At 38.0% G+C, this 13,820-nt stretch overlaps 1 protein-coding gene across 4 annotated transcripts in view; it reads left to right on the forward strand.

Moving 5' to 3' along the window:
- The window catches only part of LOC140469321 (neuronal calcium sensor 1), a 158,091-nt gene that overhangs the window by 132,076 nt on the left and 12,195 nt on the right, over nt 1-13,820 (forward strand). For all 4 annotated transcript variants that reach the window (XM_072565715.1, XM_072565714.1, XM_072565716.1 and 1 more), the window contains 5 exons: nt 6,883-7,021; nt 7,898-7,976; nt 10,010-10,098; nt 12,696-12,773; nt 13,293-13,416. In XM_072565715.1, the coding sequence (XP_072421816.1) occupies nt 6,883-7,021; nt 7,898-7,976; nt 10,010-10,098; nt 12,696-12,773; nt 13,293-13,391 (484 nt within the window). In that variant the 3' untranslated portion in view covers nt 13,392-13,416. The remainder of the gene's footprint in view (nt 1-6,882; nt 7,022-7,897; nt 7,977-10,009; nt 10,099-12,695; nt 12,774-13,292; nt 13,417-13,820) is intronic.

Raw genomic sequence — 13,820 nt, forward strand, 5'->3', positions numbered from 1 at the left:
GAGTAAAGGAAAGACCTTTTAGAATGGAGATAAGGAGAAATGTCTTCAGCCAGAGAGTGGTGAATCAATGAAACTCATTGTCACAGGTCATTGGGCAGATTTAAGACTGAGATAGACAGGTTCTTGAGTATCAAGGGTAACGGGGAGAATGTGGGAGAAACTTATCAGCCATGATTGAATGGCAGAGCGGGCTCAATGGGCTGAATGGACTAATTTCTGTTCCTACATCTTATGGTCTAGGGAGAATTGCACTTTTCTTGCAAGGTGCCTGCTGCAGAGAGAATAGGATATTGCTTGACATTAATCAAAAAGTTAACAAGCAGCTACAACACGTAATTAGGAAGATAAATGTTAGCCTTTCGTGTTAAGTGGTTGCTGCTTGAGATTGAGGTAGTTTTGCTGAATTTATGAAGAACTTTGCTGAGATTGCACATGAAAGGAAAGAAACAAAATATTTGCATTCACATAGTGCATTTCACCGTATTAGAATGGCACAATGCATTTTACAGCCAATTAAGTACATTTGAGGTGTAGTCACCATTGTAATATAGGAAATATATTCATCCACTTGGTGCACTGCAAGCTCCCACAGCTAACAATGTGATACTGACTAGATTTGAAGGTCTATCTGGAAATGGTGGTTGTCTTATGTATGGGAAGGATATATGGTTACCTTTGATGAGAACCATTGAAAGTCCACTGAACTGATTCCAGGGAGGGGATGATTCGGAGGGATTGCGTAGACTGGGCATTTGTCCCGAGTAATTCAGAAGAACAAGAGGTTGTTTCATTGAAAAGTATCAAACTCTTCAAGGGCTTGATAGGGTAGACGCTGAGTAGTTGTTTTACCTTACTGTAAAGTTGAACTGTCAGAATAAAGGATTGGGAATTTAGAGTTAAGATGAGGAGAAATTTCTTCACTCAGGATTACGAATATTTATAATTGTCAGTGATTAAGTACTTCAAGACTAATGTTGATAGATCTTTGATCACAAGAGAAAAAAGTGAATATGTATTTTGTTTAGGAGTGTGGAGTTGTTTTAGATCAACCATGACTTTACTGAAATTTGGAGCAGGTTGCTATCAAGGAACTGTATGGCCAGCACAGTTTGAACTTATTTTCTTAAAAGAAGTAAAGTCTAGAGTAGCATTTGACAAACTTAGATAAACTTTAAACAAAATTTGTGTTTAAACAGCAGAAATAAAACTTAGCTGCAGGGAGCACAGCATGACAAGGAATAAATAGAAGGTTTATTTCTAAGGCTGTCAAAAAGAATTGATCTGGTAGCTGAAGCTAGAAAAGGCATCATATACTGTTGAAAGGATGAAAGTTAAGTAAATTATGTGTTTATGGTTAAAATTAAATATATATATACATTTATACATACATATACACACACACATACACTAACAATGTGGAAACGCATGATAAGTGAGTCATGACTAGGAAAATCGAGTGGGGATTATAATGTTGCTTGATTGAGTAACACCAGTTTAACATCACTGACAATTGGTATTTATTATCGCATATTCTTGGCTATCACTCATAGGTCCTAAGTGGCTAATGAGGCCAGTTTGGAATCTGTCAGTCTTCATGGTACATCAAGTTTTTGTTGTCACATGGGATGTCTGGACGTGTATCATGATCTCAAGTCATTAATAGTGCTTTTTGCTGCTTTCACTTTTTCTCTTTGACTTGACATTATTGAATCTCAAAATACTGGAATTCTTCCCACAGACCTTATCCTCATCTGGTTCTGTCCAGGACAATGGTCTCCAAGGAGATCAATGTGTGTTTTTTTGATGATGGCATTCTACATATCCCTTGAAGTGCTGCTTTTGTCCTCATATCATGTATCTTCCCTAATTAAACTGAAAAGAGACAACTTTCTCGGGAACCTGGCATCTGACAACTAAACTATATGACCAATTTAATGAAACTACTGGTGGATAATCACAGCCTCAATTTTTGTGATGCCTACTTGTGAGACAATACTGATGTAGTTTCTTACAAGTACCGTGTAAGACTGTTACGTGAATGTCGGGTTCCAAAAAGTGTAATATGGCAGAAATGTGGGTAAATATTGAAGGGTGATAGAGTTTAAATGGAATCTGTGCCAAAGCCAGCCCTTTTCACATGATCCTAATGCCTTTCTTACATGCAACACTATTTAAAACATCTTTATTTGATATTCTGTGAACAATATTGGTAGCTGTCATGCAGTAGAAGTTCATAAAGTAATAAACAACTTTGTGATAAAAGGTTCATCGCCCTAAGAAATATTAATTGGGACATTTGACTGCATTATTGCCTAGATAATTGTCATTCTCAGTGTGCATTCTAACATGGAAAAAAGGTAAATGTAAAAGATTAAGGAGAGAAGGTAAGTAATTGGGTCAGTGGAGAAGGAGGGGATTGGATCAGGATGGGGATTTTTGGTGAGGGTGATATTCAGGGCTGGGGATTAGGACAAGCTGTTAATTGTTTTAATTACTTTTTTCTATCATGTATTTTTGTCTGATGGTTTTAACGGAAGCCTGCATCTCTGTTCCCATCTCTCAGTTCTGTCTTTGGTGCAATTCCTTTGTGTAAATAGTTTTTCTGTTGGTTCCACAGTTGCAGTGTCTCTGTGTACAGATAGTGCGGAGTTATTCCCCAGGCATTGGTCTGTTTTTTGAATTGAGTGAAGGTCTTTGTTTTTTGTTTCAGCTGCTGACTCATCACAGCAGTGTTCATAAGCTTAAAAGGAAAGCTCCTTTCATCATTCTGACAAAAATCAATTTCATTCCGGGGGGGAGGTGGGGGAGGTGGGGGAGGAGGAAAAGAAAGCAAGAGAGAGAGAGAGAGAATAGCTCTGTAAAACCTCTGAGAGACTGGGGAAGCTTGTAAGCTTAAGAGACCAAAAAGGATCAGAGATAATATTAAAAGCTGTTGTAACTTGTCTCCTAATAAAGTTGGGACTACTTGCATGGTACTGGCTTGTGTTCATAGTAATTTGATTGCTTTGGTGTTGTGGGACACTTGTGCAAGTTCATTCATAACATTCCAGTTGGAGTTATCTAACTTGTATAAGTTGCAACTAAACAACAGGTTGGATATGGAAATCATAGAATCCTTACTATTTATTAAGAGGCCATTCAGCCCATCAAGTCTGTAGCAATCCCCCAAAGAGCATCCCACACTGAACCTGTAACCTGCATTTCCTGTGGCCAATCCACCTAACCTGCAATCTTTGGACTGTGGGGGGAAACCAGACCACCCAGACAAAACGCACGCAGACACGGGGAGAATGTGTGAACTCCACGCAGACCATCACCCAAGGCTGGAATTGAATCTATGTCCATGGCACTGTGAGGGAGCAGTGCTAATTACAGTGCTAATGTGCCACCCCTCAATCGTTGCCATTGTTAACAAAGTAACAAGCTGTAGCGTCTCAAATCCCAGGGTCAGAATCTCTGAGTTCAAGCTCGGGACTTGATGGTCAGAGAAGACTGGCTCATAATGGAGGTCAGATTTATTGATTTATAAATCCTTAGTGTAAAGCTTGAGCAGGATACAGAAAAATTTACAAGGTTATTGCCAAGACTGGAAAGTTTGAGCTTTGGGGAGAGGCTGAATAGGTTGCAGTTATCTTCCCTGGGGCATCGGAGGCTGATGGGTGACCATAGGTTTATAAAATCATAATGGGCATATATAGGGTGAATGGACATGGTCTTTTACTCAGGGTAGGGGAGTTCAAAGCTAGACGGCATAGGTTTAAGGAGAGAGGCGAAAATTTAAAAATGACCTGAAGGGTAACCTTTTCACACACAGGGTGGTGCATGTATGGAATGAGCTGCCAGAGGAAGCGGTGGAGTTGAGTACAATTACAACATTGAAAAGACACCTGAATGAGTATATGAATAGGAAGGGTTCGGGGGAATATGGGCCAAATGCTGCCAAACGGGATTAGGCCAGATTGGAATGTCCCTTGGCGCGGACGTGTTAGACTGAAGGATCTATTGCTGTGCTGTAAAACTCTATGACGCTATTGAAACATTCTCATGTGATACTAAGTGAGAAGAGTCAGAGTTCTCCTATGATGTCTTTAGAAATCAAGTGGAACAGTGCCTAGAGTCAATATTTGTCGTAGATGAAGCAAGACCATTTGGGAAAATTGATTAAGATTGATATTTAAAAGTATGATGATAGCTTTAGAATAGATAAATGTAGTTATGAGTATTTTCTTGAAACATGATGGGAAATGTTGCCAATATTGTAGGAATGACAGCATACGGTTCCCTTCCTCTGGAACCTCGCTAAGTATGCAAGTTGTAACAATTACCAAGTTACCATATGAAGCAACAGCCTTACAGATGAGATTGAGACAAGAATTAAGTTGAGAATTATAAACTTTGCTGAAACCTTTGTACTTTGGAGGAAGCTATCTTGGATAATAAGGAGAAAGTTGTTCCCAGCACATGCTTAAATAAAGCCTTGCTTACTGAATCCAAGACTTAAAGTGACCCATTTCGACCAGATCAGTGGAAAAGGGGAAAATGTTTTAGTGAAGGTCTTATTTCAAAAATAAATATTTAAGCTATTATAATTAAAAATTTACAAATTTTATCTGAATGATGATACTGGAGGTGGGTGAAAGGGAAGGAGAGATTCCTATCCAAAAATGTAGGCACAGATGTGAAGGCAGTGGAAGAAGAACTCAAAGCCATGGGTGTCAGGACTCTTGACTGTTTTCAAACCATCTCCTGTATTTTTGCCCTCACCCTTTCCCGAGCATGAACTCTCCATCCCATCTGTCTCCACAAATAAAGGATCATCCTCTGCTATTTCTTTCATCTCTAGCATGATGGCAAGACCAAACACATCATCCCTGCCCTGTCAGCATTCCAAGCGGATTGTTCTTCCATGACATCCTGATACTTCCTCAATCACCCCCAAGTTTTATCTTTCCTAAGACACTATCCCATGAAATCATAGAAGATTTAACATCTGTTTTGTTACATTCACACTCCTTTCCGTCTTAGTAGAGAATGTCATTTGTGTGTTTACTGCAAAGTAGCAGTGTAAGAGAACTAACTAGTTATGCCAGTTTACTAGTACATGTTAAAATAAAAAATTATGTCATTGGGATTGAAGTGCAAGAGAAAACCAACCTTGAAAGAAAGCTGCTATTTATACAACATGAAAAAAGAGTTGAACTATATTTGGTACAGTCGATTCTGTTATAACACAGTAGTTCCATTCTTGTGCAACCCCATGTAATAAGAAATTCGAGAACCATTTAAACTAATGGTGCCGGAATTGCCTTTTAACCAATACATGGTTTTAAAGGTCTCCCTATAGTAACAGTGTAGCCAATTCGTCAATCGTGTTATAGCGAATTTGCATTAACGAAACGTGTCTTATAGCGGAACGAGCTATATAGAGATGCAGCAGGATCTCTCAACTGCCTTAGTTAACTGATTAAATTCAGACCTAGTAGATAAGCTGACAATTTAAGGCATTGCCATAGGGATGCAGCAAGAATTGGTTGTTTTCATAGACCTTTACTCAGTGAAAAAGGAACAATGTGTTGACCTATTCTTTTTCCATGCAAAGAATGTGGTCCTGTGTGTGAATAAATATAGCAAATTAATCCCATTGTGAACCAAACTGATAATCTTAAATTGATTTTCAGTGTAATTCTAAGTGTATTAAGAGTTATTTTGCACCTATTGTCCAATATCAAAACCACATCTAATATTGGGAGCAATGTTGGCATACATCCTGCTGTAAACAGTCGAAGGAGTAGTTGGTACAGTCCACCAGTCATTGGAATATATGGCTAACATTCCTGGACTCACACCAGACTGAAATTCATAGAAAAGCAAAATATTGCGAATGCTGGAAATCTGAACTGAAGTTCATATACCATATTACTGATTTGTGTGATATGCAGACCGTTGTTTTTGGCTTGGCAGCAATATCCTCTTAGTGGAGAATGCCACTTGTGTGTTTACTGCAAAGCAGCAGTGTGAGAGGACTTACTGGCTTCACCAATTGCTCAAAACTTTGACACACCTTCCTCTTTCATGGTTGACTTAGCACCTTTTAGGCCAAAAGCAGCCTTTAGGCCTTTCCAGAGTTAGTGCAATAGATGGTAAGTGAATCTTGTTCACATTATGCAGTAAAGTCCCACTGTTCGCATGCCTGCCCCTCATGAATTTACTGACAAGTGGGACACTTACTGGGTATCCCTTTGACCACTGTGACTTTGATGTTCATTCATCTATAGTTTTCCAAGAATAAATGTGCACACTATGCCTGCTTTCTGAATTGTACACATGCAGTTGGCCATTTTCACTGTTTGTAAAAGCTGCCAATTACGATGTTTGTTGGAAATGCATCCCCTATGAACAATGGAATTTTATCTTACTGTGCAATATCATGGAAGAGCCCAAGGCTACCACCTTTGGCCCTGAAACATACTCAGTCTTTCTCAAATTATCCTGATGGGTGAATTGTAAATCAAAGGCAACATGAGAAATGGCTTTATAATACAGTATGTGATTAGGGGTTTCAAAATAAGAGTCTGAGGAAGCTGATTTGGTTGTAGTTTGCAAAGCGCAATTCCATTATAATGTGACGAGAGAGCATTGTAGGGCTACAAGTAAAAATAGGTGAGATTGTTGAGTAGCTCTTAAGAGAGCTGACGCAGACATGATGGGCCAAATGTGTGGGCCTGCCTCTGTGCTGTAACCATTCCATGATTAAATGATTTCTGAAGCTATTTTCATATATCACTGTTCTTTAATTCTAAAATTAAAATTTTATTTGAAGTGTGTCATTTTAATTTGTAAGTTTATTGGTAAAATAATCTTCATTAATATTTTGTCTGACAGGTACAAAGGTTTCATTAAAGACTGCCCCAGTGGACAGCTTGATGCAGCAGGCTTTCAGAAAATCTACAAACAATTCTTTCCCTGTGGAGACCCAACCAAGTTTGCTACATTTGTCTTCAATGTGTTTGATGAAAATAAAGTGAGTAGCTTGTTTTCTAGATTCTACCATTGAAGAAGATAAATTTTACCTCAGTGGAGTTTCACAAGAGAAGCAGACATAACTTGAAATTATGTGCACACTTCAAGCTGAGCTGAAATGCACATCCTTAAAATTAACAAGTTACTTGCAGGATTTCAGATCAATATGATGTGGCTTGTCTCCACAAGCTAATGAGTACATGGGACAAACTATCAAATAAAGCAGTTAGTGTGTCAGTTGACATGTTTAGAAGTGAGCTGAATAAATGTCTGTTTAGAATGGAGAGCTAGTTTATATTGTTTGGATTGTGACTGAATGCGGCTTGAAGAATAATTTTCAAACTAGTTGAATAGTGCATGTGAAAATTGCTCAATGAGCTTTGGCTACAGCAACATACATTACGTTTAAAATCCGAAATGATGGCACATCAGTTTAACATCTCATTCAAAAGACAGTGCCCTCAACAAGGCAACATTCACAAATAAATACATTGAAGTGGCAGCCTGTATATTGTATGCTGAATTACACAGAGAATGGTTTGTTGTGGAATGAACTGCCAGAGAAAGTGGTGGGTGCAGGTACAGTTACAACATTTAAAAAACATTTGGATAAGTACATGAATAGAAAAGGTTGGAGGGGTATGGGCCAAATGCAGGCAAGTGGGACAAGTTTAGTTTGGAAACATGGTCGCGTGCACTAGTTGGATCAAAGGGTTTATTCCATGCTGTATGACTCAATGACTCTATAAATCCCGCAATAGGATTTGAATCCAAAATCTTGTGAATCAGGGTCAAAAGCGTTGCAACTGAGATAAAGCTGAAAACCAAAGTAATTCACAAATGAATTGATGAAGGTGCATTTTTAAATGGATTTCAGGATGGGAAAATTGAGTTCTCTGAATTCATCCAAGCACTATCAGTAACTTCAAGAGGGACTCTGGATGAGAAACTACGATGTAAGTAACTCACTTGACCCAAATTTTCTGTTTTTAGTCTTCATTTCTTCAATATTTCATCTTCAATTCTCAGTACTAATTGCACACAATTGAACAAATGTGGAGTTTTAATGTTTTTTGAAAAAAAACTTTAGTGTTGCAATTTGAAATATATTCCACTTTCTAAAGCCACTGTCATATAATTTTAAAACTAATATAGTTCGCATTAACTGTCTATTCCTAGTTATCCTGAGAAAAGCTTAGTACAACTTAATGTTTACTAGGCCACTTGGTAGGGCAATTGAGAGTCATTCAAGTTATTGTGGGACTGGAGTGATGTATTGGTCAGGGGGTAGAGATGCCAGACTTCCTTCCCTGAAGGACATTAGTATACCAGTGGATTTTTATGACGTTCTTAATAGGTTTATGGTCACTTCTTTTCTTGTTTATCAATCAATCTCTGAATTATTAGTCTAATAATCAACCTCAGTTCCAGAACATCACTGCAGAAATTCCTCAAGGCATTGTACTTAGCCTAATCAACTTCAGCTACTTTGTCCTTCCATTATAAGGTCAGAAATGGGGATATTCTCCCAACGATTGCACAATAGTCAGCACCATTTGGAAATCCTCAGCTATCTAAAACAGTCCGTGTCTGCTTGCAGCAAGACCTGAACAATATTCAGGCTTATGCTGATAAATGGCAAGTATTATCGACACCATAAAGGTATGAGGAAATATCCATCTCCAACAAGACATGCTAACTATTTTCCCTTTACATTCAATGCCATGACCTTTGCTGAAGCCTTCACAGTCAACATCCTGGGAGTTACAATTGACCAGAAACTTAACTGAACCCCAGTCTCATAAGTACTGTGGCTACAAGAGTAGGCCAGAGGCTAGGAATTCTGCAGCAGGTAACTCATTTCCTAACTCCCCAACAACTTTTCTGCCATCTATAAGACACAAGTTATGAGTGTGATTGAAAATTCTCCATTGCCTGGATTTGTGTTTCTTCAACGCAAATTGGCTTTAACACGATTAGACCGTTATTTGTAGTATGCCAATAACCTGTATTGGCTATAACGCGATTCCTGCCCCATTAATTTAAATTAGTTTATTGTATGATTTTTTTAGAACATGAGATTCCACAAGAATGGAGCTATCGCGTTATATCAAAACTGACTGTATGCATGAAATTTACCAAAATAGCCCACTTAATTGGCATTCCATCAACTACCTTAATTGATTCCCTTCACCACAAACATACTGTAGCATGTGTGTACCATCCACAAGGTGTAACTCAGCAAGGCACCTTTGCCAGCACCTTCCAAACCCATAACATCTATCACCTAAAAAGACAAGGGCAGCAGATGCATGGAAACATCTGTAAGTTCTCCTCTAAATCTCACACTATCCTGATTTTTTTTCTATACCATCATTCCTAAATTGTTGGTATGTCAGAATCCTGGAACATCATTCTTTTGTAGCACTGTATGTGTGCCAACACTTAGAGACTGCAGCACTTCAAAAATGCAGCTCACAACCACCTTCTCAATGACAACCTGAGTTGGGCAATAAGTGTTGGCCTCGCCTGCATTTCATCCTTTCAATGAATAAAGAAGTGACACTACACTACATTACTGTACTCAGATAATTACAGATCACAACAACTCAAACTAATCACAGATCTTCTAACCATTTGTACTTAATTTTGTCACTTAAAATGCTGTCTATACACAACCTAAGTTTAAAAGAAAATAATCTGGAGTTCTCCTGCAGCATCATTTCACAGTAAAAGTAGATTTAACATAGACATTTCACATGTTTCATTGTGTTACTGAAATCCTAATTATAACCACATATTTCTTCTCCATCTACATGTGTCTTGTCTAATAGTGCCTCGCGGAATAATGGTTGTAGAGTAAATGCCAGCTTTGGTTAGATCGTAGTTGAGATGTTAACATGAACATGATTATCAAAGACTAGGTTTTGGTGGGCTGCCTGGGAGCACTAATTTTGAATATGCAGTAATGTTTGACATGTTGTTTCAGGGGCTTTTAAATTGTATGACCTAGATAATGACGGCTACATCACCAGGAATGAGATGCTGGATATTGTGGATGCTATTTATCAGATGGTGGTAAGTAATTTATTAATACCAACATAAATTGTACTTTTGTCTTCCAGTTTTGTAAATAAACTATATCTTCTCTCTTTTGCAATAGTCTGTTTCTTGATATTCAAGGAACATTTTCTCTTAATTTTTAAAAATAATTTCAAAATAAGGTATAAATTATATGCATTTTACTGTGCCTAAAGTTGAGAATTTTTATTTTTAAATACTGGCAGTTCCCTTATAAATAAGGATTTAACCTTCCATAGTTGTGTACATTTTTATTCTTGGAAACCCAATTTAGTAAATCATGAGTGCTGAATATATGTGGCAGGCTGTGGGCTTTGCAGGCACAAGCAATATACTATTGTATAGATTGTTTCCAGCATCCAGCTTAGAATAAGAACAGTTTCTTTGAATTGCACCACAGCTGATTTGAAACCCCAGTGAGGTAAGATGAGAGTGACAGCCTTTGACATCAAGGTGGCATCACGGAGCCCTAGCAAAACTGGAATCAATGGGAATTAGGGGAATACTGTCTGCTGGTTAGTCAAAGCTGGTGCATAGGAAGATGGTTTGAGGTCAATCACCTCAGGTCCAAGACATCTCTGCAGGAGTTCCTCAGGGTAGTGTCCTAGGCTCAACCATGCTTCATCAATCACCTTCTCTCCACCATAAGGTCAGGGATGTATGCCAATGATTACACAATATTCAGCACCATTCGCGACTCCTCCGATGTACAAATAAACAAGACCTGGACAATATTCAAGCCTGGGCTGAATAGTGTCAAGTAACATTCACACCACACAAATGTCAGGCAGTGACCATCTCTGATAAGAGAGCATCTAATCACTGCCAATTGACATTCAATGGTGTTACCATCACTGAATCTACTGTTATCAACATTCTGAGGGTTACCATTGACCAGATATTCAACTGGGCTCAACATATAAATACAGTGGCTACAAAAACAGATCAGAGGCTAGGAATGCTATAGTCATCTCCTGACTATCCAAAGCCTGTCCACCATTTACAATGCACAAGTCAGGAGTGTGATGGAATGCTCCCCAGTTGCCTGGATGAGTGCAACTCCAACTTCACTGAAGAAACTTGACACCATTCAGGACAAAGCAGCCTGTTTGATTAGCACCACTTCCACAAACAGCTATTCCATCCATCATTAATGCTTCATAGCAGCAGTCTGTAATATCTACCAAATGCACTGAATAAATTTGCCAAAGATCTTAGCACCCTCCAAACCCACAAAAGGTTTTTATAAACCTTAAAAGTAAACTTCAATCAAGATAAACTATTGCAAACTCTTGTAAAACTAAAACATAACCATATTGAAAATGAAAGAATCAGAATAAGGATGAATAAAGAATCAAATGTGCAGTTTCTGCTGAATAAAAGAGGTTGTCCTTAAGTTTCAGTCAGTAAGGATTATGATGATCCCATGAGCAGTTATTGATGATAATTTTAATTGGAAGCTAAAATAAAGGCAATTTTAACCTCGTTAGTTGGCAAATATGGCAGAGTAGGCAAAATTACCTGCAAAAAGAAGATGAAAAAGTTCATCTGCTTCCCATCCACTTTAAACTAGAAGTGAACTATAGAGAATGCACAAAATCAAAAATTTTTATTTGTCAAAAGTTATAGATTGATGAAATGGTCCCCACCTTGCACTGTGTCTGTAAGATGATAACAAATTAAAAGGCAGCCAACCCATCTTTCATTCATCTTTTAGTTAGAGGGAGATATCCAGACTCTTGAATATGTAGAGAACATCTCTGTTTGAATTATGCTCCACACTAAATTAAATTATCGTTCTTATGTAATAATGTTATAAAAGGATATGGAACATTGTGCAGGGGAATGGTGTTGTGGTAAATGTAGGCTATAGTCTAAAATAATGGGAAGGCACAAAGTGCTCAAATACCTACTTCAACACCTATGTTCCACCTCCCTCATTCTGTGAACATTTTCCTTGTTCACTGCAGTCAAGACAATGAGTCTTTTACTCCATTTTTCTTTATTATTGTTGATTTGTAATATTGCCCTAAATTTTCCAATTGCTAGATAGTTGTATTCCAGCATAGATAGGAGTTGTGCATAGAAGCACTGTAAAATTCCCATTCCTCAAAGGAATTGTTGAGGAAATTCTGCTCGACAGTTCTCCTACACTTGAAACCCTTTGATTGTATTCATTTAAATAATTAATCATGGGAAGTTAAACTATTAAATTCATAGTGTAATCCCTGAATAACTGTTCAACCACCTGTTCTCCCCTCCCCAAAAAATCCAACACCTTCCTGAAAACTATACCTTCACCAGACCCCTTACACACCAATGACATGACAGCCCCTCTCCTGCCCAGGACCCAACCTGCCTGCCCACCCTCTTTACCCCTTACCAGGTTAAGTCCCTTCTCCCATTGCCAGACTCAACCATACTCATTAACATTGAAGAACACATTAGTTTGGCAGATAATCTGTAATTGTTGCTCCTGGTCCAATTAGATTTGTATATAAACATGTGTTTAGGTCAGATTATATAGAATGTTGGTTTTTATTAAAGTTTTTGCCATTCTTAGTTTTTAAGATGTAATGTTCTGGGCCCTTTAGGGTAATACAGTGGAACTCCCTGAAGAGGAAAATACACCAGAGAAACGAGTGGATAGGATTTTTGCCATGATGGACAAGGTAATGAGATTTTGTATTGTTTCAGTTTTAATTAAATCGTAACTGAATTTAAAAGAAGACTAATTCTCAATTCAGAGAGTGAGCTGTTACCTGATAGATTACATTGACTGGCCATTCCAGAGTCTGCCCAACTGGCATTCCATTGAATGGCAATGACAATTGGATGATTCTTGCCATGTGCTCCATTCCGCTATGTCACTGCCAAGATGGAGCAGTTGAAAATAAGTACCACAATGTTTTTGCCAATTAAAACTTAACCTTGTATTTGCACTTATCAGTTGGTTTTGGTGAGCTTTACATATTTTCCCTACATTTATGGCAGTTCAGTAATTCTGGTTTAAAATAAAAACAAAGTAGTGGAGAAATTCAGCAAGTCTGGTAGTATCTATGGAGAGAGAAAGAGAGTTCATGTTTTGAGTCTGATATGACTCTTTCTGTAGCACTTTGTTTCTGTTTCAAATTTCCAGCATCCATAATATTTTGTTTTTATTTCAGTAATTTTGGTTACCTGTATTACAGAATGCTGATGGAAAATTGACCCTACAGGAGTTTCAAGAGGGATCAAAAGCAGACCCATCCATCGTCCAAGCGCTTTCTCTATATGATGGCCTAGTATAGTTCCTGTAACCACCCTTGTGCCATGGTAGGTTACAATAGCCTTGGTTCTTCAAATTACAGATATATATGTTTTCTGCCATAAAAGTTTGATAAAGTCTTGCTGTATAATTTTATGAATATAAAATAATATGTCCTAATACCATTATTAGGATTACTCCTTTGATAACTCAAACTATATTAGTGATCTGGGCTCTGGCTGCGGGGGTGTCAGGGGACCAGGGATTTTTAAATTCATTCTCAGGATGTGGGTATCGCTGGCTAAATCAGCATTTATTGCCCATCTCTAATAGCTAGAGTGCTGATAAGAGTCGACTACATTGCTGTAGGTCTGGAGTCATACATGGGCCAGACCAAGTGAAAATGTCAGTTTTTTTGTCTAAAAGACATTAGTGAACGAGATGGATCTTTCTGACAATCAACAATGATTTC

This window comes from Chiloscyllium punctatum, chromosome 49 (genome assembly GCF_047496795.1).
Source record: "Chiloscyllium punctatum isolate Juve2018m chromosome 49, sChiPun1.3, whole genome shotgun sequence".
Taxonomy (NCBI): domain Eukaryota; kingdom Metazoa; phylum Chordata; class Chondrichthyes; order Orectolobiformes; family Hemiscylliidae; genus Chiloscyllium; species Chiloscyllium punctatum.